Raw genomic sequence first — 24,906 nt, forward strand, 5'->3', positions numbered from 1 at the left:
ACATGCCCCATCTATAAGTACTTTATTTACCATTTTTAAGTAAACGCAATACAGGCATATCAATGCCACACGCTGTGACAAGGAAAAAAGAACAACAGCCATTTTCCCTGAGATGATCTGCTATCAAACAACGCACACAAGTACATTAAGACATCTTGTTATCCTATATATTTCTCCATCCCCAGCAACATTTAAAGCAATCTAGCAACATTCTCCTTCCTGCAAGTACATCACTCCACATTCCCAGCATGGTAATTACATGGATATAAAAAAAATAGTAATGCAGGTTCACCCCACCCCGGTGGGGACTTATCCAGCTGGCTGCTGTGATGCAGGGGTAGAGCTAATTTCAAGTAGATAAGTCTTAAGGGGATTCCAACTAACTTTGGGTCTAAATGCTGGGGGTTGTGTCATCACATACAGTGCGCAATTTGTATTGCAGTATGTGAGGCTGGTAAGCCAGGCTTTCATCGTAAGGGGAACCTTGTTGCCCCACCGAAGCGCTAGTTCCCTCTTCGCAAGTAGAAGGGCAATGGCAAGGAATATGTGCAGCTGCTTAGGGAACCCATGTACATAACCCAACAAGGCTACCTCAGGCATGGGGGCAATGTCCTGCTATGTCATTTGTGATAGAATTGTGTGAATGGATTTCCAGTAATCCTCTATTTTAGCACAATTGCAGGTCATATGTGTAAAGAGGCCCACCACACAGGGCAGTTATGAGGCGGGGCGAAGTCAAAATAATTGATTTTCGCAGGAAACATGTATGTCCTCCATAGGAACTTTAAGTTGATCAATTTGTGTCTACTGGTAGGGGAGACCTCTTTGGTCTGGGTACAACAATATGACCAATGTGTGTCCTGTATTGGGTGCCCCAGATCTCACTCCCAGGCCTCCCAGGTTTTAGCATCCTTGCTAGGGACTAGAGCCATTGATTGATGATCCCCCCCCATTGCTTGTAATCACTAGTGTTAGCGGTGGGAAGGACTCAGGCTCCAGCGGGAATTCAATAAACCGCTCTCTAAGTGCCCTCTGGACCCTACATAAAACATAGTGTTCCATAAAAGTAGCTTCAGTGAACCTCCCGCCCTCTGTGCTCGAAATGACATGGCCCTCCGGGAACAAATCTTTGAACTTATCTAAGGAATAGGAACCGAGCTTGCGTTGGGACCAATCTCTCCTCAGTGATGGGAAACTATGGGTTATTGTGAATTGGAATCTCAGAAGAGTAAAATTAGCGCCCACCTGGTACGCGTGATAGTTTCTGCCAGGCCCAACTAGTGGTTGAAACTTTTTGGATATCTCGGGGGTCACAAGGAAATCCTCGTGGTAGTACAGTTCTTAGCGGGGCTGGGAGTTTTAGATTAGCCTTAGGCCTGGCATACAGGATCCTTGCATCTGGGTGTTACCAGGAGTACGCAAAGCTGCACTGTGCAACTAGATAATATATATGAAAATTGGGACCCCCCCCAAACCCTCCTCTTTCATACGGTAAGGTCAGTGTGTACCAGCTAACTCTCGCACTGCCCCCTCCCCAAACAAGCCTGATAAGATGGGAACGAATAGTTCTAAAAAACACAATTGGGGAGCGGGATAGGGATATTATGAAACAGATAGGAATTTGGGAAGGACCATCATTTTTATAATGGCGACTCGACCAGCCAAGGAGAGAGGGAGCTTCAACCAGCGTTCCACCTGTTGCTCCAGCTTAAGCAGCGCAGGGCCAAAGTTAAGTAAAATGATCTGCTCAGTTTCTCTATGTATCTGGATTCCCAAATGTCTAGCCAACTCGTCGAACCACTTCAGGGGGTACCCACAGTCCAACTAGACGGTGCTTGGGGTTGGAGGAAAATTTCCAATTTACCCCAGTTTATACCCAAACTAGAGAATCCACCAAATCGGATGATCTACCCGATTCGTGGCTCCAAATTCTCCCTAGGGTGGCGTATATAAAGAATAATGTCATTAGCATAAAGCGAGATTAAAAGGTGAACTGTTTTGAACTGGAGACCCGTTTGTAGATTTCGCTCCTGAAAGTGCCAGACCAGCGGGTCCAGCGCAATAATGAAAAGCAATGGAGAAAGTGGACAGGCTGGCCTGGTACCGCGAGTAAGGGCAAACTGAGAGGACAGGGTGCTGTTTAAACGAAGCCTGGCTATAGGCGAACTATAAAGCAGTTCAGTGAGGTCAATGAACCCCTTAGGCATTCCCATCCTCCTCATGACTGTCAAGAAGAAAGGTCACTCCAAAGAATCGGAAGCCTTTTCGGTATCCAGTAAAACGGCAGTTCCGGGACCTCCGGTGAGAATCTGTGTAGGACCACAAACAGCGTACGTAGGTTTAGCGCTGTCGATCTATGAGGGACAAATCCAGACTGAGTCGGGGAGATGATGCGGTCTAACAACAGGGCAAGCCTCAACGCGATCATTTTAGCGAGGATTTTATAATCAAGATTTAATAGCGACAACAATGTATAGGAACCACACAAGAGTGGGCCCATCCCAGCTTTGGGGGAAGGATTATTACCGCCTCACGCAATGTGGGAGGCAGTACCTTGTGTTCAAGCGCTTCATTATAGACCTCAAGTAGATAAGGTGCCAAGAGGTTCTTGTAGGCTTTATAGAAATTGCCTGTGAACCTGTCCAATCCCGAGGCAGTCGAACAATTCAGCTTATCGATGGCACTTATGATTTCCTAAGCAGAGAATGGTTCAGCCAGGAACTTTTGCATTACTTTATCAAGCCAAACCAACGCAATTTCGGTTAAATATTCATGGACAACCTCGTCACCATGAGTTACGCTCGTTGAGTATAGACTGAAATAGTAGTCTAGAAATTCATACCATATCTCCAAGGTGCGAGCTCCCGTTAGCTTCTATGGGGAAAGTCGCGGTTAGATTTTTAAAGATTAGGGACACTTAGAAGTGAGTCAGGACCAAACCCTTTGGGACTTAGGAAGTTCTAGGGTCAACACCCACGGGAGCACCGGAGTACTCGTGTTACCTTACCCAGGGAAGCCGGGTGCACAGGTGTCAAATGGTGTAGGGTCGCGTCGTTGATTTCAATGGGAGCTGGCGAAGAAGTGTTGCTGCCGGGAAGATGCGAAGTGTCCGAAGAGATCCAAGCCTGGATCGAAGATGAGAAGAACCTGAAAGCCGAGGGGACAGAGTCTGGGTCACTAGCCAGTGACCAGGAATGCGATAGGCAGATGCCCACTGATGTCGGGTGATTTCAGGTGAAGGAGGTGAAGCTTGACATCAGCCACGAGGACCAGGAGCCATCGAGGACGACCAGGAGCTGGATTCGAGCTGTCCCACGAAGGATGTCGAGTGCTGCAGCATTGGTGCCCGGATTGGACACAACAAGCCTTGGCAACAGCAACCCACGTAGAAACGAGAAAGATGCTTCGGTGCAGACCAGCAAGGTCTGTGGGACTCACCACTTGGTAGGGAGTCAGGGCACGTCTGAAGCAACCAGGGAAGCCCAAGGAAATTCAAAGTTACCCGCTCAGGGACCCACCAGTCGACGGACCAGGGATCGCGAAGGGACCTCGAGACGAACCACAAAATGGCGGCCCACGGGGCACTCGGGGTGACTAGGCCGACAATCTTCGGTGGATTCTGTGCTCGAAGTGGGGGCTACAAGTCAGCCCAAGCACTACTTCAGGAGACGTCGAGAAGTCAATGCACATGCAAAATTGCACGGTGACCAGGAGTTCCGGTTCCACGCTACTCACGAGGGCTATAGGTCTCAGCTTTGCTGGGGACTCGGGTCGGCCTCTGAGATGTCTGGAAATCCTCTTCCAGGGCTGCAAATACTTCGGAGTCCGGCGGGAGCTTTGGAGATGCAGACCTGCAAATTGCGTCGTTGGTGCCACCCAAGCAGGGGACTCACTCCTTGACCCCAAGGGAGATTTCTGGAGTCCTCTAGTCTTGAGTAGAGCGTCGAGGATCCAGGATTCAGCTTCAGAGTTTCGTCCAGGGATATCTAAAATTCTGGTTACAGAGGTTCCTTACTTAAACCTAAGGAAGGGGTTGGACTAGCTCTGGGGACCCACCTATGGGAGGGTTTGGAAAGAGGGGTGGCTACACCCATTTCCTTTGTCCAGTTTCGTGCCAGAGCAGGGGCTGGAAGCCCCTGGACCCGTTTGAGCTGGACTATGCACAGGGACATCAAATGTTCCCCCAGTGCAGGACTTCAAAGCACTCAGAGTGCTCCCACCCAACCCCAATACACATAAGCCTGTGTGGTTACACCTCCCTGTGACAGGAAACCTACTGTCCAGGTCTCCCCTACCGGAGTGTCGGTCAGCAGCAGGAGGCCAGACCCGTGTCGGTGGCTGCAGCATCCATTTTGTGATGCCAGGGCTCTATTAAGTCTCCACCGGGTATACCAGTGGGTACATGTCTCTCCCTCTAGAAGGGTGGAATTCTACCCCCGCTGCCAGAAAAGGCAGGGGGGGGGGTCGGATTCCAAAGTGCTTGACACCAAACACGATATGTTTCTGTGCAGCCGTCCCCAAGTTAGCATTTACCACGAGGTTATAATGCACTTAAGGGTATATGGTCAGGCTGCACTACAAACAGCATCAGAGAATAGACTTCGAACGTTGTAGAGGGGCTCTGCTCATGCAGGGGCACCCTCTCACGTAAGAACCAAGCACTCTGCCTTCAGGATTGATAAGGCCTGCCATAGGAGTGACATAGGTTTATATGTGTGTATATATGTAGTGATACAGGTAACCTATTTCACATTAAGGGGTGCATGCACCACCTTACCCAGGCTGCAGTAGCAGTCCTGTGGTGTCATTTTGGGTGGCAGAATACATGCTTTAGCCCCTGGTAGGCCTCTGGGGTACCTATGCCCTGGGTACTTAGTGTACCATATACTAGGGACTCACAAGGGTACCTCAGGATCCAATCTGTGGTGTACCTAATGTACATGCAATCAATTTAGAGAGGAAGCAGTTTGGCTGGGGCCCTGAATAGCAGGGTCCCAGCCAGACTAAAGTCGAAAAACAGTGAAACACCAGCAAAAAGTGGGGGTAAACATGTGAAGCAGATCCTACTCTCCTACACAGAGAACAAGCTGGGAAGATGCTGAGATGCCCTATACCAAGCTGATAGATTAGGAGATACCAGCCAAAAATCCAGTCGAGTCCAGGTATCGTACTGCGCAGTGTAGTGAGTAGAAGCAGAGACCCCCCTGCGGCAAAGTCGCCACACATCCACCAGACCAAGCGAGTCACATAGCTCCAATAACGCATGTCGCAACCGCAGCTTGGAGTCAGAGGAGCCAGACGTACTGTTTAGCGCTGGGTCCAATAGATGGTTAAAATCACCACCCATGCAAATATAGTCTGCATCAAACTGCAAGAGTTCCGTATGGCGGTCATGTAAGAATTCAGAGTTGTCAATATTAGGAGCATACATTGGCCTTGGAACCCCTGGCGGAGTGGCTGCGGTGGCACCCTTCCATCCGTGGTCTCCGTTGGACCCCCGAGTATGAGGACCGCGTGTCCCTCTACGCTGACGATATCCTTTTGTACCTAGCCTCCCCGCGCAAATCACTGATTGTCCTGGTTGATGTCCTGCGCTCCTTTGGCCGTAACTCAGGCCTTGTCATCAACTGGGCTAAATCATGTGTCTATGTGCTTTCCGGGGAGGCTCCCGTCCTCCCGCGGGGATGTCCGATCCAGATTGCCTCGCAGGGGTTTCGGTACCTGGGTGTCTATATCACGCTGGACCCGGCGGCCCGCTACGAGCGAAACTTGCTTCCCCCCCTCCAGCGTTTGAAGGAGGACGTCGCGCGCTGGCGGCACCTGCCGCTTTCGCCGCTCGGCCGGGCGGCATTGTTTAAGATGATGTCGTTGCCGCGCTTCCTGTACGCTCTCCAGAACACTATGGACCTAGTCCCGGCGCGCTACTTCCGTGAGGTGGAGAGTCTACAGCGCCGCCTGTTCTGGGACGGGAGGCCGCGTATAGCCCTGGCGAAGTTGACGCTCCCGTGGTATGACGGGGGGATTGCCCTCCCGGACATTAAGCGGTATTACTGGGCCTCCCAGCTAGCTGCAATTAATCACGGCCTCTATGGGCCCGCCTTGAACCCGGCATTTGAAATGGACAAGATGCTCCTGCCCGGTGGCGACTACAATCGAGCACTCTACTCTGGCGCGCCGGATCCCCGCTTGACGGGGCCCACGCGTGTCATGGTGCGGGTGTGGCACGCGGCCAATGCAGCTATGGGGTGGAAGGACCGTTTGACCCGGGCGTCGCCGTTGTATGCGCCTCAGCGGTTGGGCTCCCTGTGGACCTCGAAGGGCTTCGAGAAGTGGGACACGATTGGCATCAGTAAAGTGGGGGACCTCTGGACGAGAGGGGGATTTAAAACATTCGAGACGCTGCAGACGGAGTTTCAGCTGCAGGGCAGTGAATACTTTCGGTACTTGCAGGTCCGTCATGCGCTGGGCTCCGTCTTCCCAGATGCCGCCTCCATCCCGGAGTCTTCCCCCCTGGAGGATAGAGTGCTGGATGGCCACGTTCCGGATAGCACGATCTCCCTCATTTACAAAAAATTGATTAATGACCGCTCGGGCCTGCTGACCGGCCTCCGTGAGGCTTGGGTTGCCGACGGGCTGGAGTTGGACGACGAAGACTGGATTTCTGCGGTGGCCTCTCCGAAGGAGGTGGCCATACCGGCTCGCCTTCGCTTCGTCCAGCTTAAGATACTCCACCGGGTTTACATGACGGGGCCAAGGCTTCTGCGTATGGGTTATGCTGAGGATGGGTTGTGTAAGCGTGGGTGTGGTGCTTTGGCGACTTTTTTGCATATTTTGTGGGAATGCCCGAAGGTGGAGCGATTCTGGCGTGGTGTGCATGAGGTCCTGCGTCTGGTTACGCATGTCGCACTGTTGCCTGAAGCGCGGAGATGCTTGCTGAATGTGTGGGAACCAACTGATTACTCGGTTCCGCAGACGCGATGGGTGACTCTGGGATATATGATAACTAAGCGTGACATCGCTCAACTGTGGGGATCCCAGCGGCCCCCGGCGGTGTCGGCCTGGAAAGAACATATGGATTGGTGCATGTTCCGAGAAAAGGTGGTGTATGTGGCGAGGGGCAAGCCTGGGGCGTGGGTGAAAATATGGGGCCCCTGGAACGCCTACCGCGGGGGTATTTGCGAGCCACCACTGCTGCCTGCTGCCTCACCGGCTCCGTCCCCCTAGTTGACCCCCTCCCCCAGCCCCGGGCACAGAGTTCCCCCAGTCCTGGACTTGTTTCCCTTCCCCCTCTTCAGATTCCTGTGGATGGTCGGGGTCCCTTATTCGAGGAGCACGTGTGGTTACCTTCGATTGCGGGTTGCCTTGCGGGTGTGTTTTTCTATGTTGTTGCGTGTGTATAAAATGAAACCGTATTGTGGGCTTAGAGTCATGTGGCTTACGTCGTTGATGTCTCCTGATTTGCTTCTCTGTAACGCCAAGTGCCCTTTTGTAAGTTTGTCAGGTGCTCCTGTCACTCTAGCGGCCGGCCGGAAGGTTGTAGGCCCATATTTGTATATACTTGAGATTGCAATAAACGGTTTCAACAAAAAGAAAAAAAAAATATATATATTAGGAGCATAAATACAAGCAAACGCTATTCGATATCTCATCAAGTGCCCTGCTACCGTTGTAAAGCGACCCTCACTGTCAGTGCAGACCCGGTCTACATGAAAGGGCAAGCGTCTGTGGATCATCACCGCAGGTTCCCTGGCATACATGACATGCTATAGTTCGCAAAATATCGGTGGGGGACCCAAGAGGGAGCAAAACTGCTGGAAGGTGACTTTGGCAAGTGCATCTCTTGTAGAAAGGCATCATCAACTTGATGTCTCTGTAAATAGTGCAACACCCGTTTCCCCTTCCTGACGTTATGTAGGCCAGCACATTCCAAGTGATCAGTGTCAGGTCCTAAAAGCTGGACAGTTTACCCCCCCCCCCCCCAAAGATATAAAGGTAATCTAAACATGACTGTGTGTGCAAGTTGCATTTGATACATAACCTGTCACAGTGTGCATTCAGATCTAGAAACAATGGTATCCTGAAATAAACAACCCCACCCTCCACCTCCCACCCATCCCTACACACCCCTACGCAGGGAAAGTCCCCGATAACAAACCTATAGAATGTATCATGGAAACACAATGAATGGTAAGAAAAAAACAAGTTCACACACATTCCAACTATGATAGCAGATTTAAAGAGGTATACACTTGGGACGAGGCAACGCCATGCCGTCTACCCAACTTTGCATAAGAATTGAAAGCACTTATCTTGCCCTAGTACAATAGGTAACTGAGGAAATAGCCTTTGCATACTGGTTACAGCAGCATAGATCTTTTGGATAAAAAGAGTTGCACGCTAGCCACCGAGCCACTATATGGAGGAGAAACCCTAGAGAGGTATTTATTCTTTGCGCCCCAGCTCGCCTTGTAGTCTTTGCAAAATTCCTGGACTGCAGTGGGGGTATCAAACACACTGGATCTCCTCTCAATGTCAACCCGCAGGCGGGTCGGGTAAATCACGCCATATCCAAGTCCCAGATTGCGCAGCGTGGCCTTAACACTCATGTACTTCCTTCTCACCTCCTGGACCATGGCAGTGAAGTCAGGAAATAGTGCTATAGTCGAGCCTTGCCAGGATGTGGTGCCATTTTCCCTCGCCAGTCGCAGCACCATGTCCCTGTCCGGGAAATTTTGGAGAAGGGCTATAATGGGCCTGGGAGGGCAGCCAGGATTGGGACGAGGGCTAAGGGATTAGTGTGCACGTTCCACCAGGAAGGTGGAGGTGAAGGCCTCCTTGCCAAAGAGATCCGTGAGCAAGGTCTCAACAAATATGTCAATGCGCCCAGTTTTTGTGCACTCCGGCACCCCAAGAATGCATACATTATTGCACCTACTATGTATTTCAAAGTCCTCATCTTTTATAGCTAAGTCGCCACACATCCACCAGACCAAGCGAGTCCCATAGCTCCAATAACGCATGTCGCAACCGCAGCTTGGAGTCAGAGGAGCCAGACGTACTGTTTAGCGCTGGGTCCAATAGACGGTTAAAATCACCACCCATGCAAATATAGTCTGGATCAAACTGCAAGAGTTCCGTATGGCGGTTATGGAAGAATTCAGAGTTGTCAATATTAGGAGCATAAATACAAGCAAACGCTATTCGATATCCCATCAAGTGCCCTGCTACCGTTGTAAAGCGACCCTCACTGTCAGTGCAGACCCGTTCTACATGAAAGGGCAAGCGTCTGTGGATCATCACCGCAGGTTCCCTGGCATACATGACATGCTATAGTTCGCAAAATATCGGTGGGGGACCCAAGAGGGAGCAAAACTGCTGGAAGGTGACTTTGGCAAGTGCATCTCTTGTAGAAAGGCATCATCAACTTGATGTCTCTGTAAATAGTGCGACACCCGTTTCCCCTTCCTGACGTTATGTAGGCCAGCACATTCCAAGTGATCAGTGTCAGGTCCTAAAAGCTGGACAGTTTACCCCCCCAAGATATAAAGGTAATCTAAACATGACTGTGTGTGCAAGTTGCATTTGATACATAACCTGTCACAGTGTGCATTCAGATCTAGAAACAATGGTATCCTGAAATAAACAACCCCACCCTCCACCTCCCACCCATCCCTGCACACCCCTACGCAGGGAAAGTCCCCGATAACAAACCTATAGAATGTATCATGGAAACACAATGAATGGTAAGAAAAAAGCAAGTTCACATACATTCCAACTATGATAGCAGATTTAAAGAGGTATACACTTGGGACGAGGCAACGCCATGCCGTCTACCCAACTTTGCATAAGAATTGAAAGCACTTATCTTGCCCTAGTACAATAGGTAACTGAGAAAATAGCCTTTGCATACTGGTTACAGCAGCATAGATCTTTTGGATAAAAAGAGTTGCACGCTAGCCACCGAGCCACTATATGGAGGAGAAACCCTAGAGAGGTATTTATTCTTTGCGCCCCAGCTCGCCTTGTAGTCTTTGCAAAATTCCTGGACTGCAGTGGGGGTATCAAACACACTGGATCTCCTCTCAATGTCAACCCGCAGGCGGGTCGGGTAAATCACGCCATATCCAAGTCCCAGATTGCGCAGCGTGGCCTTAACACTCATGTACTTCCTTCTCACCTCCTGGACCATGGCAGTGAAGTCAGGAAATAGTGCTATAGTCGAGCCTTGCCAGGATGTGGTGCCATTTTCCCTCGCCAGTCGCAGCACCATGTCCCTGTCCGGGAAATTTTGGAGAAGGGCTATAATGGGCCTGGGAGGGCAGCCAGGATTGGGACGAGGGCTAAGGGATTAGTGTGCACGTTCCACCAGGAAGGTGGAGGTGAAGGCCTCCTTGCCAAAGAGATCCGTGAGCAAAGTCTCAACAAATATGTCAATGCGCCCAGTTTTTGTGCACTCCAGCACCCCAAGAATGCATACATTATTGCACCTACTATGTATTTCAAAGTCCTCATCTTTCATAGCTACGTTTTTGACGAACTTCTCCTTTTCGATCCAGACGTTTGGTGGACTGTGCAGCTCCATCTTCCAGGTCAGACACCATGCCTTCTGCATTGTCCAGACCCTCTCATGTGCGTCGAGTCTGGCCCCCATGGTGTCCAGGCGTCTCTCCAAGACATTAAAATGCCCATCCAAGGCTTTTAACACCGCTCTAAGCTCCTGCATCAGCGCGACAGACCTGGGAATAGGAGGGTGTGGGGGGGGGGGTTGGGGGAGGGCGAGGGGTTGACTGAACTGTCCCCATTTGCAACTCCTTCAGCCATATCGGCGACAGACTCCACAGACTTAGTATTCGGACGACTGAATTGAAGTAGGCATTGTTTATGGTCCCTGCGTCCCATGATACCGCCCATGGACCAAGGGCCAGCGGGCAACTGCCCAGTGGGGCAACAAGTTATGTCGCCAACAAAGAGAGGGGATTGGGCGCTTCGTCCTCCAAATGCAGCTGGATCAGGGATGATACTTCGGGGTCTGCTCAAAATATGGTGGCGCATTTCACTGCAAGACCACACCAGCAGGCAGAACCAGTCAAATCCAGATCTCAGTGATCCCCCCCCCCCCCCCGGGGACTTCCCCATCACAACAAGGCTCCAGTTTATATTTCCGTCAAGGTACGGATCAGGCACAAATGATCCCCTGGGTAGGGCCGGAAGAATGTGCATCGAGTGCAAACCAGCACACTCAATCCGGCACCTTCCAGTGCAGAACGGTCCCACGCGCAACACACTCTGCTACCGCCAACGTCTCTCAGGGTCCGGCAGTACTCTTATCAGCGGCGGCTGAGCAACAGACTTAAAGTGCCCCCCCGACCAGCTGGGTGGTTGGCCCCCAGGCTCACCCATGGTCCCTCGCACCGCAGGGCCTCCGAGAGCAGAGCGGTCCGGCTTACTTGTGGGACGCGAGGTCCTGGGCCCGGCTGAGAGATGTCCAGTGCTGCTTTTGCACACCAGTCAGCAGTCAGGCCTCCGATGTCTCTCCCAAGAGCGAGGTGAGCACGATAGGTGTCTTGAGGAATCACACTGGGTAGCCTCGCCACAAATCAAGCCTCACCCAGGCCCCCGTCACAGCAGTCTTGCGCGCCGATGCTCGCAGTTCCAGTGCTACACTTGTTCACGGCCACCCCAGGGTTCACACCGTGGCGGTGTATATCCCCGCGTCCGAGCCAGCCGAACACGAGCCGGATGGCTCAGGATGTAGACAGGATGGGGCTAGGATGTAGGGTTCGCCGGCAGAACTTCAGCACTGTGCGGCCATCTTGGTCGGCAGCCTGGACACACCCCCGAGGGCACAGAAGGTTTGGGGTAGTCTAGTGATAGTTTGCCTAAGAGCAGAGAGAAGTTGGAGGAGATGGTGTGGGCCAAGACTGCACTGTGTGAGTACTTTAGACTCTCCTAGCCGTTCTGTCTGCTAGTGGTCTATGTGCTTCCATTATCTGCTCCTGAAGCACTAACTTTGCAGCGTTTCAGTTTGCCTGCCCTTTGCTGCAACACCACCAATTCCATCACAACCCAAATGACATCAGCACTGCCACATCCAGGATAGACCAGAAGTGGAGCAATGGACATGGCTACAGATACGACAAACAATGAGCCCTTACGATTTGAACACAGAGCATAAAGCTGGCGACATAAAAGAACAATATTGCGCTTGCGTTTCATGTTTTAAGAAAATAATTGTATTGTTTTCTTTCCTTAGTGGCACAAAAAACACAAGTGGGGGTGTGCGCACTGTTTTGGGAGAGATGTGCGGGTAGCACTACGGACAACGGAAGGGAAGGAGGCTTTGAGAGTCCAACACCTCAAACAAAGAAAAGGAATAAGGGTGGGTGAGTAAAAGGGAGCAAAACCACTGATAATGGTGGGGAAGGAGGAAGGGTGGGTGATCAAGGGCAACACCACGGACAACCAAAGGGAAAGAGGGCGGATCCTTGGGAGGTGGCAACACCAGAGACAACAGAAGCAGGGTGGGTGGGAAGAACAGGGAGGTGGAAAGTACATGAGGGAGCCTGCTGAAAATGAAGCACTGTGGTAGAGTGCTTAACCGCTAAGAAATAAATAGTGCTGGAAAAAATATTCAGGTGAGAAAACAAGTAATGCATCCATACTCCCAGGGAGGGATAAACACACAAATGGGGAGGGATAAACACACAAAGAGGAAGGACGCCTACAAAAGCTAACCAATAAAGGCAAAGTAATGTAAGTGACAATGAGCCAGCCAATGGGACTGGTGCGGATTTTGGAGCTGGAGTGATATTCTGTACCAGGGTCAATTCAGGCCAAATAATGTGGCCTACGCAGACAGTCTGTTCCTGTGAAGGTATAGCCAGAGGTAACCACACTGGAGCCCTTGGATTTCAAAAGCATCCAGAAAGAGTTGAATGCACACAGAAGAATTGCAGCATGGCCTCCCAATCTAATGCGGGCTGACAACACCCCAGGATCAACTGAGGAATCTGTTCAGTGGCCAGGGACCATGAGGGAGTGTGAATAACATCCTGACGCACAAGCGCTTTCTCTTTGGAGTCAAGAGTTGCGGTGTTGAGTCAAGTCATGCTTGCATTCGGACTTTGATTTACACAAAGATTCAGAGCGTAAGTGGAGTGGTCACAGCAAGAGCTGCATGACTGGGACCGGGCCCATTATTGGGAATGGGACTAGCGTGAAGACCACAACAACTTCTTGTGTATGATGACTTATAACTCTGCCTCCCAGTCTGGAACCGCCTTCAGCTGCATTAGGGTGCATCTACCACACACATTAAAGTTGTGTCTGGAGCCCAGGCACCAATGGCACACACCTCATGCAGATACATGACCGACATCTGCTTCCTGCAGTTTCGCCACAGATTGAATCCTGTCATTGCAGCTGGTGGCATATTTCCCTAGAGCACCATACAGAGCTGTTTTAGGAGCTGTAGAAAAACTGATATGGTAGGAGAAAAGCCTTATATCTGCTCCGGAATTTGTGGAAAGAAAGGAACTGATGTCAGCGTGCAGTTGTGGTGCTTATATGAAGCCCCGCTCTGTCACTTCCTGGGCAGTATGGAGTAGGTACAGAGAAGCTCTACACAAAGAGCTCCAGATCCAGTCTGGCACCTGTGGGATATTCTAAGGTGAGGAATCTTGGGTTAGAATTATCCATCAGAAGTCCATGATGCTCCCAATTACTCTTTGAATACACTCCACCAACACCTTATTTGACTGCTCTTAGAATGATAGAGTACAATTTTGGCATATTTGACTCCACAATTAACTCGGAAATCTCTACTTTTAAAAGACACCAAGTGCATCCTATTATCTGTCAATTTCCTTCTAGGATGCTTTCTCTTCAAAATACCTCCCAGAATAATGTGAATATTTGGACTTACCTGAAGATATACATTTGGATGATGAGCGATCACAAGATGGGCCTTGGCAGTAAGAGTGCATCCATGCCATCAATCGGACCTTTTTTGCCTTCCGGCAATGTTCCATAACATACAACTTGGCCTGAAAGTCTTGGATGACCTTCGGGTTCATTTTGACACATTTGTCCAACAACGCCTAGTTCGGAGCCAAGTCACCAGATAATGACCTTGTGGGGGTTCATGAGGGTTTGTCACAAACATCTGTTTGTGGCATTCCTTGCATGGTTTGTACCCTGTTGCTTCGTTTTGCAGTAGGGGGGGGGGGGGGGGTATGGGAACATGTCCTAAGTACACCAGAAAAACCTTTGAAAGAGATGTTCTGTCAAGTCTGACAGAACTCGAAGGAGTGAGCTACTTTTTTTTCTCAGACATATTTTATTTGTTTTAATGATGTGTATACATATAGCAGGTCATCTGTATCTCTGGGTATAGTAGTAAACTTTCACATAAGTAAAACATTCACATTTTTGCAGTCAGTACAGTCCTATCCCAAAAAGGGACATGCTTTCTACGCACCTACAGGTATTGCTGTGAACCGTATCATTGTATATACACCACAGATGATGCTTTTTACAAGCAATGTGCTCAACTCCAGCCCCCCCTGCCCAACAAATAAAAAACATGCTTACGTGCTCCAGGCCGCCAGATGTGTGCATCATATATATGTATGGTGATAGAGAAGGGAAGAGGAAGGGCGGGCGGGGCGGAAAGGGAAGGATAACTGGGCAGTAGGTCAGAGGTAACAATTCCACTGCAAGCCAGTCCAATTATTGAGGTCAGATGTGTTAGGGTGGACTACAGTGTTCATTCCTTCTAATCGGGTGTTGTATATACTTTAAATTGTTCCAATAGGTGGGGCCATTCCATTGAGAGTGTTTTTTCCCTAAGTCCCCTGTATTCCTCGTTCTGCAGTGCCTCTCTTTCTGCTGTGGCCCAACAGATGACTTCCTCCCCCCATGCTCTTGTACTCGGCACTGAGTGGGATTTCAGCACTTTGTAAGCAATCTTTTGGCCAATATTAGGGAAATATCTGTAAAGCTGCGCGATACCACTGCTTTTTTTGGGAGTGGGGATAGGCCCATGAGGCATGCTTTGATAGTGGACCAAGAAGAGCGTTCGGATAATTGGGATAGGACCAGAGAAACTTCACTCCAACACCCTTGCAAGGAGGGACAAGCCCACAGCATATGAGTGAATCCAGCATCAGGCATATGGCAGAGAGGACAGCCTGTATCCTATGTGGCGTTAAGTATGCCCTATGCAATATTAGGAGCTGCATGAATTTAAAAAAGGACTTTACGGAAGGAGTGAGCTCCTAATCTGCATTGGAAGGCACAAAAAGAAAGAAAATGAAATCAGTGCGTAGATGTGGCTGTTTATAGGGACCCTGACATCACATTCAGGGCGGGACCGACCCAACGTGGAACCGTACGGCACCACCTACCAACGTACGAAGGAACAGCTGAGAAAATTCTCTGGATCATGTCTGGCACCTGAGGGTATTCACAAGGTGAGAAATTTACAGTTCGAGTGTCCACCAGAAAGAGCATTACCTAAGATGAGTAACTTTCTCAATTGTCCCAAGACCCACACGCTTACTAGTAACTCTTTTCCTTTGAGAATATACTTGTGTTCTACTGAATGTAACCTTCTAGATACAAAACAAATCAGGTTTCCCATCACTCTGTGTCAATGGCGCCCAAGACTACACACTTGCATCCACTGTCACTCAAGTCTGATGTCCTTAAAGATAAAATTACAACAGTGGCGCACACACTCTTTCTTGATGTCCTTGAAAGTCTCCTGACACTTAGAGGACCAGACAAACTCTGATTCCTTCTTCAATAAAGCCCTGACATGTTCTATTAATTACGCAAACTTTCTGACAAGCTTTGCATAGAATTTCCAAAGTCCTTTGAACAATAATAATTACTCCCTTTTGCCCAGAGCACGGGATTTCACAATGCTCTGAACTAAACTTGGGTTTGAGCCCAACCAGAGACAACAACTGTCCTAAATAAGTGATGATCTTTGCATTAAACACACATTAGTCCTTTCTCAGGCTGGTCTTCTTGCTCTCCAGTATGGTCAACACATCATTGTTTGCTTTTCATGTTCTCTCACAGTTTCAGAATAAAATAGGATGTCATTCTGGATGGCAACTATTGATGAACTGTCCAGGAACAATTTTCTAATTAATTTCAGAAAATCTGCAGCAGCTGAAGCTCACCTCAAAAGAATTCTACAAAACTGAAAATACTCTTTCAGGGGAGAGGAATCTAGTCAAATGCCGGGTCCGGGAAATGAGTCCAACTAGGTGGTAGGAGCTCTGAGATCTAACTTTGTAACCAACTGACCTAATCCAACATGTTGAAACGATCTTACAACCAGAAACAGCAGAGTACCCTGGGTAGAAATCTAAAGGAAATTAAATATGGAAGGCTCAAGCCTTAGTGGCCAGTGTTCTATGGTCCTATTTCATAAAGGACAAAAGCCCTCATCCATCAAGGGGTGGCATGATGCATCATAGGTTCCAACCTGAAATTGGAAATTAAGTCTTACCTCAAAGGTTACAACTTGGGGAAACAGAGAGGTCTTTAGATGGAAACAACCTCAGTGTGCTTGTTGGGACCTAGAATTACTGGTGTGGAGTGTGATTAGTGCCAAGAGGAAGGGAGTAAAATAAAACTTCCTACTGGTGGACTAACAATTTCTTATTTGTGACTTTAATGTGTAGGATTAAAAGCAACTAAAAAAAGGCTATTTCTACCCTTTCCATTAGTTCTTGGATTATGATAAAAGATCAATGTGTTAAAGCACAGATACAAAGCTTGTACGCCTATCAGAGGAACATTGTTTCCGTCTGAAGCGGGAAGCAGACCCCGGAGTGATTGTAGCACTGCTTCGTCTCATGCATGTCAGAGGGGCACAGGTCAATACTAATTGTGCCCTGTTTCCCATAGACACTCATTTATGTGATTAATAGAAGCCTTTCTTGTATCCCTCCATTCCCGTTTAGTGATATATAGAAAAGACCAAAGAAATGGAAAGCTTTCTGCTCAACAATTCACCTGTTATCTTGTGTGCTAGTACAACTGGCGACAGAGAAAGTGTTGCATCCACTAGCTCAATACCACCTCAAACACGTAACCTTCAATATTGTTGCCAAATAATATTGTTTACACTTTTGAGACTTTGTGGTAAACTGTAGTAACCCCTTTTTTAACATTGATGGTTTGCACAAACCTTATGATTTTTCGTAGAACATGTTACTCAACTTCTTTGCCCACCTATCTACACTTGTCACGTTTATAATGGCAACATCAAAGCTGTTTTATTCAATGAAGACAGGATTTACAAGCCTTGGTTTAATGGTTACATTAAACTAAGCCTGGTGCTACCAACCAAGAACACTGATTCCATTTGAGGCAATGTACACCTTGCATGTTTCTGTTAATCTTCGCCGAAAAATAGACCAGTAGATCTATTTTGCTACCTTAAAATCCTAATGTTCCCCCATCCGGAGGCAAACGCAACTTTGATGACCAAAATTACATGTCCATCACCACAATGGTGATGCAAGCTCCAAAGTCTAATTACAGTTTGATGTACTGTCCATCAATCCGCACATCAATTTCTTAATCCACTATCTTACACTCCAATTGTTTGCCATCACTCTTTACAAAAAGTACCAGTTTCTTTGCATTGGTACTAGATTCCGCTTGAGTATCTATTTCTTCAGTTAGGACACATCTGTTTCTTCTGCTGCCTTTTAAAGCAGTTCTTACACTGTTAGCCTATCACAGACAATTTTCTAGCTGATGAGACAGTGACCAGAAGATTATTTTGGATGTTTGTTGCACTAATTAGGTTTGCTTTGAACGATTGCTGTGATGCTTGCCTTGCAACAGTTGTGATTGTGCCAGACACACTAATGTTGGAAAACAAAACCTCCAACTGCTTTCCATTTTCTAGTGAATTTCAATGCCCCTTTACTATGTCTAGGACATTGTCTAGAGCTGGATTTTCATGCCAACAGACGCTCCAGCATTATTGTTTGAAAACCACCTGCCAATTAACTGGTCTCAAATGACTTGGGATGTTAATGCCTCAAATTCACTGCTTGCAGCTAGGACCTAAAAGGCATAGATATAGGTGCCAATAGATTCATTGGGCATTAGTGCTCTTGTCAAAAACTTGCACCTATGCACAAACATTTTTTTTGAACTGGCAAAGTATTTTTCAAGTCGTGAAATCAGGACCTTCAACTTTTGGAGCGCTGAACTCATGGGCATGGTGAAAGACATTCTGATATTCTACCCCTCGATAATAATAAAAGTTTCTTTTTCTCTACTGGAGCGTCTATTGCATTTAAATAGGCCTGGAAAGACTTTATTGGCAATGCCCACTCTATTGGTGGATCACCAGACTTCTCTAAAAAAGGTGGTAGTGGCATTACATTCTGAATGGCGCAAGTTGCTCCCTTTCATCAGAGCTGTTCTTGACACACTGACGTTTCAGGCTTATCAAAACTGCCATTTGTATTTTCCTTGTTATCTAGAATGTTTTTCAGTTAAGCTATACTTTATATAGGAGCAGATATGGGAGAAAAGTCGTTTCTATAGTGAATAACCTGCAATTGCCTAAGTGAACATTGTTTCTTTTAAAGAAGATGTTCATTTATACTGTAAGTAAATAGAAGGAGGACTGCATTCAAGAATAGAATTTTATGAAAATATTAATGCTCCTCATCTTTGGAAAGGCAGTCAGCATTTTCCAAATTTCTTCGCACAGAAGTGCATAGATGGCAGGGGGACACTGCAAACAAGGAACAGGTTCCAGGTAATGGTCTGTCATTTACCACAAAGATGTTCCTCTACCTCAATGGATAACATCTTAAAGTTCAATGACACCCATACTCAAACATACATTCTGATGGTACTGCTGTTAGATAAATGTCAGGTGCAGGGTACCCATAGTATAGTAGAAAAGCTTTGGATTGTAGAGTTAGAGAAAGGCACATCATTCACAGCTGAACGTAGACAGTTAAACAGAAGATGGAGGGAGTCTGTACCTCTGTATCCTGTTTATCCACCTGCTCCCAGCTGGCTTCAGAGAAAATCTCTGTGCTGCAGCGAGACAAGCAGTTCGGATCCAAATTGATTTCCAAGTCAGGCATTGAGGTCTGTAGGTAAACAAAGAAAACTGAAGGGAGCCTGAACAACCCTTTTTTTCAATGACAAATGAAAATACAGAGTGTAAAAGCAATGACCTTATCAACTCCACCCCTCGACAATACCAAAAACTAGAAACTCTGCATCTAGAAGAAACATTAAATAATGTAGTCCTTAACAGAACAGACTGCCCTAGCATACATACTCTACACAAATGTTAGCGGTTCAGATGGAGTTTGTTGAAGAAAATTTTGACAATGTTGCAAAAGTATTTAGAGGTAGTCACCACTGACGGAGGTGACAGAACGAAACATTACTTACCTGTAATCCTGGTTCTGCATCTTAGGAATTCTCACTTTAGTCATAAATGTGGAATAATCATTTCCGCTAGTGTTCAGGGTCCCAGAAAAGTACTCAATTAAATCCAGAGGTAGATCTTTAATTGAAGTACACACTTTCAATTGTATGTATCCATTCCATAGACTGAAGCGGGTCAGCTTTTACTGAATTCTTCTCTCTCAAAGAAAGACAACTTTAATCTATATTGTAGTAACCAGATGACCATGTAGCTCTTCAACATGATGAGCTTTAAACCTTTACGCTACAGAAGAGGCAAATGAAGGAAAGGGTGCCCTGCTAGGCCGAGAGTGTGTTAGTTTAAAAAAAGAAACAGGACATTGCTCCTAAAAGGAGTCAGCAGCTTCCATGTCACAGCATGCGCTGTACTGGCAGTTTTGCCTCACAGCCTCAGTTCTTTTTGAAGGAATTTAATGTCTGATTAAAAGACTATTGCTTTTATAATTATTGACATCCAGGGAGGCGGTATGGTTGTTTATCACTTCAGTGAGGACTGGTATGATGCAGAACCAGGATAATAAGTAACATTTCCGTCTGCATCCGTAGGACCCTTACTGACAGTCAAAAGTAGAACAGAATAGCAAGCTTATCCCTCAAAAGCAGATGTCAAGAACTTAATTTCGATTTTCAACCAACCATACAAAGAATGACATGTGAATAGTTGGCATGGCACAAAATAAACACAGCCCCCCTCCCCCACACCCAGGGAAAGTACATACAATGGCACCTGCCCCAGCCGGGACAAGCAACAGACATAGCTATTCATATCTAGCACCTCTCTATGCTACACAACTCATTGTACAAGGCGTGCATTTAGCAGTCCTAATATTGTTCACCCTCTGCTGGGCGCTTACAAGGCTGACGACCAGTCTTTCAGCTCTCCAGTCATCGCCTCCTCACTAGACCAAACCAAGAAAAGCCTGATAATGGCCCCATATATCTTTCGGATGGCTGCAGAGAAGTAGCAATTTGCAGTAATTTTCCGGTTTTGTTTTGCAATATGCCATGTCCACATGCCATTCCTTCAGTGTCGGAAGTGGCCGGAGCCTAGCGCAGCACTATTCTGTGCCTCACAAGCAACAATCCAATGGCCACCAGCCACCCGGAAGAGTTTAGGACATCTCTGTTGTAACCCAGCAAAGCTAGATAAGGTGTCTACTCAATGTGCTCACTGCTAATCTCCCCAAGATCTGCCAGCACAGTCTGCTAAAACTTTAACACTCCTGGGCAAGGCCAAGCTACTTGGGGGGAACTCTGCCTCCCCTTCGTCACATCCGAGACAACAAAAATTGTTGCGAAAACGATACATTAAGGATGAGCCAGGGAACAAATACACCCTGTTAAGTTATTTAAAATGCAGTAACCTGTGCCGGCTACTCAGAGAAACGGACTTCATGACTGAGCAACAATAGGTCCATTGCTTGTCTCTAATAGTTATACCCAGTTCCCTCGGCCAATCAAGCCTAACCTTCATGATTCCCGGCTGCTATGACCACCCGGCAAATCTTAAATACAAGAAAATAAATAAATTAATTCCAGAATCCAACAGCTTCAAGCAAACAGATTTTGTAACACTGCTTGAACAACTAATGAGTCAGTTCTAGCGTATTCATCCAAACAGTTATGTTTAACAAACATATATACTAATTTTCATGTGGCTACTCCACAAACGTCTATTTGAGCAATATTTCTCAACCAAACAACAGTAGCTGCCTTTCCACATGTGGAATGAGTTTTTGGTCTGCCCAGCAGTGTTTTGTTAGTTTGGTGATAGCAGCAAACAATGCAGGAACTTATCATCCAGCTATGGTTTGTTGAAACCATCCCAGTATAGAGGGGTCCATGAATGACAAAAAGATGATTTGATATCCTTTAAAACACTTTCTAATACTGAAAGAATGGAGTGATCTCTATGTGGGAGTGGAAGGATTAGGAAAGACAGTCTGGTTAATAAGAATTTGAAAACACAAAAAAGTTGAATGTATTATGTGTTCTGTGGTGATGGAAAAAATTATAAGGCTCTACTGCAACTAGCGCTTGGAGTTCACCGACTCTCCTAGCAGATGTGCTCACTATGAGAAAAGCCAATTTCCAATTGAGAAGAAGCAATAAGGACTTACGCATATGGGGAAGCCATTAATTTAGAGAGAACTAGATTAAGTTCCAATGAGAAAGAAGTCTGTGGTCTTGGAGGAAAAGTTTTCGTTAACCCTTCCAGAAAATTCTTTATGACTGGAACTGTAAAAAAGGACTTTTGATTTGGATTTTTCCGGTATGCCATAATGGCAGCCAGATGTACTTTTATAGTAAAGTACCATAGGTTTGATTTTGGCCAGTACAGAATATTGTTGTAAAGCACAACAGAGCTCAACCTGAGTGTCCATTTTAGTTTCAGTTTTTAGCTTGACATCTTTTTCTAAAGGTGAATTTTTATATGTTTTACACTTACATGATAATGAACTGAGAAACTAATATACATGCAGCTCATTTCTTAGTAAGTATCATGTTGTTCCTACACACTGTACAAGACAAGGAACAAAAGAAGGTGGTGCCCTTGTGTTTGGTTGGACGGTTGGGGACAGCTCTAAGGCTCGAGATAAAAACCATCGCATCAGCTCTGCATCTTTTTAATTTTAAAAACTTTTATTGGATTTTAAATTGAGATACAACAAGTATGACATAATACAATAATACAATAATGTACAAAGCATACTTAATGGACAACATATGGTAAATACTCATCTCTTGAGGCCCCTCTCCTTTGTGGGATCTCTCCACTCAACCTCTATCCTTTAACCAACACACAGACCTGGCTGCGCGTATGGATGAGATATCTCTCTAATAGCACCTTCTCTCGTATGAGCTCCATGAACTGAACGCCCTCTCAATTGAGCATCTACCGCTTCTCAGTTCTCTCATTTCCTTAGGAAGGCTGCCCATAGTACACGCTAGCGCATTCCCTGGTCTTGACTGATCTCAAAAACTTCCAGCCTATCTCCAACATCCCCACTCTGGCTAAGCTCCTAGAAAAATGCATGCAATCGCAACTTCGCGCTCACTTAGAGAATTTACAAATCCTGGATCAACATCAATCTGGTTTACGGAGTGGTCACAGCACGGAATCAGCGCTCACTCACATTATGAATAACATTTTAAAAATGCAAGACTAAAGCAAATCTTGCCTCCTAATCCTCCTTGACTTTTCTTCTGCGTTTAACACTGTTAATCACCACATCCTTTTATCCGTTCCTGGACTTTCTAGTAGGACCTTCTCTCGTATGAACTCCATGAACTGAAAGTCCTCTCAATTTTGCATCTACCCCTTCACAGTTCTCTCATTTCCTTAGGAAAGCTGCCCATAGTACATGCTAGCGCATTCCCTGGTCTTGACCAGCACTCCTAACGCCCCATCCCGCCCTAGAAGAACGAAGGCCGATCTTTGTGACCAGCGATATCGATGATTTACTTCTTTCTTACTCTATCACTCTAGACACCGAGAAGACTCCTCTGGGTCAAATTCAAGCCATTTACGTCGACTCGCACTGGGAACCCTCACACAACCTCATAGTTTCAAATAGTGACAACCTCAAGAGAGTGAACATCATTCAAACTTGTACCTCCCACACGCCAGTACAGCTGAAATGTGTACTACTCAATTGCAGATCAGCCAGTAAACATGCCTCGGATATCTTTGAACCTCATCCAAAACAATAAGCTATATATCATCATCCTCACAGAAACCTGGCTAAATCCCTCTTGCACCCCTATCCTAGACCTCCTAGCTCCTTCTAGACATGATATAATCCATCTAAACAGATCTAAGAAGCAGGGTGGTGGACTAGCTTGTATACACCGGAATACACTCTCGGTTTCCCACACAGAGACCACCACACAATCCTCCAGTGAATACCTTTGCCTCAACATTTCAAGTATCCACCTCCCGTTTGGCAACTTCATACATTCTACCACTGCCTCAACATTACCCAATGTGACTGGTACTACCATTACAGCATCATCTTCTTTATTAACAGGGAGTTGGCCCTGAGGAGGGATCAACCGAAGAAAATGAAGTAATCAAAAAGGGACCTCAGGAATATCCACACGGAAGATCTAGCAACCCACTATAAATATTCCTTGTCTTCACAAGTTGACATGACAGATGTTCATGAACTTATTGACTTCTATAACTCTACTATCTCTAGTATCATGGATTCCATAGAGCTACTACAACAAAGAAAATGCCTCTTCCAAAATCTCCAAACCTTGGTTCAACGACAATCTAAACTCGGAAAGCAGCAGCTTAAGGGCAGCGGAACGTTCCTGGAGATCCAAACCCTCCTCTGATCATTTAAAAGTCCTTAGATCGGTAAGGAGATCCTATAATAAAAAAATCAAGAGTGCTAAGGCTGATTACTTCAGATCTCAACTTAACCAAGCCTCAAATCGCCCCAAGAAACGTTTTGAAATTGTTAAAGAACAATTGATGATAGTACCCAACCACCTTGTCCCATGAGATGGCCCTATTTCATGCGACAAACTGGCTGCTTTCTTTATCGCGAAAACAAAACTCATCAGTACTGACCTTGAATCTAAGAAGGCTCTTCTTCCATTCTACAAGATTGCGTCTCCTCTGGCTCACTCGAAGAGGCTCAAGCCACTTCGTCTTAGCACCAAGAACAGTGCCTCATGGGGTACTTTTACTCCCCTCAGCGAAAGACATTTACAAAACCCTTCTTAGTATCAATCCTTTTAATCACTTCAGCGACCCGCTGTCCCCGCCTGTATTCAAAGAAATCAAGGATGTCTTCATCCCCCTGTGATTGTCAACCCTTCATTGTCACAAGGCACGATCCCTGAATGCCTAAAGCAGCTCAGGTTTCACCCATTCTAAAAAAAACTAATGCAGACAGAACTGATCAACAACTTCCAGCCTATCTCCAACATCCCCACTCTGGCTAGGCTCCTAAAAAAATGCATGCAATCGCAACTCTGCGCTCACTTAGAGAATTTTCCAACTCCTGGATCAACATCAATCTGGTTTTCGGAATGGTCACAGCATGGAATCGACGCTCACTCACATTATGAATGACATTTTAAAAATGCAAGACCAAAGCGAATCTTGCCTCCTAATTCTCCTTGACCTTTCTTCTGCGTTTAACAGTTAATCACGACATCCTCTTATCCGTTCTTGAGCACAGGACGGGTATTGCAATGGCTTTCGTCCTTCCTCCACAACCGATCCCAAAGAGTCAAGGTGAATCAACTTCTATCCCAGCCCTCTACAGTCTCCATGGGGGTTCCAAAAGGGTCTGCCATATTGCCCATACTCTTCAACATATTCTTGGAACCGTTAGCAAATGTACTAAACTCCACGAACATTCTTTTTCATATGTATGAGGATTACATGCAACT

General features: G+C 46.8%; 1 protein-coding gene across 8 annotated transcripts in view; it reads right to left on the reverse strand.

Moving 5' to 3' along the window:
- MTMR3 (myotubularin related protein 3) overlaps positions 1-24,906 on the reverse strand; it is a 1,575,327-nt gene that overhangs the window by 297,357 nt on the left and 1,253,064 nt on the right. For 5 of the 8 annotated variants that reach the window (XM_085633882.1, XM_085633880.1, XM_085633884.1 and 2 more), the window contains one exon: positions 19,038-19,148. The exons of the other annotated variants lie outside the window; for them this stretch is intronic. In XM_085633882.1, the coding sequence (XP_085490008.1) occupies positions 19,038-19,148 (111 nt within the window). The remainder of the gene's footprint in view (positions 1-19,037; positions 19,149-24,906) is intronic. 8 annotated transcript variants of the gene reach the window in all.

Source organism: Triturus cristatus, chromosome 11 (assembly GCF_964204655.1).
Source record: "Triturus cristatus chromosome 11, aTriCri1.1, whole genome shotgun sequence".
NCBI lineage: Eukaryota > Metazoa > Chordata > Amphibia > Caudata > Salamandridae > Triturus > Triturus cristatus.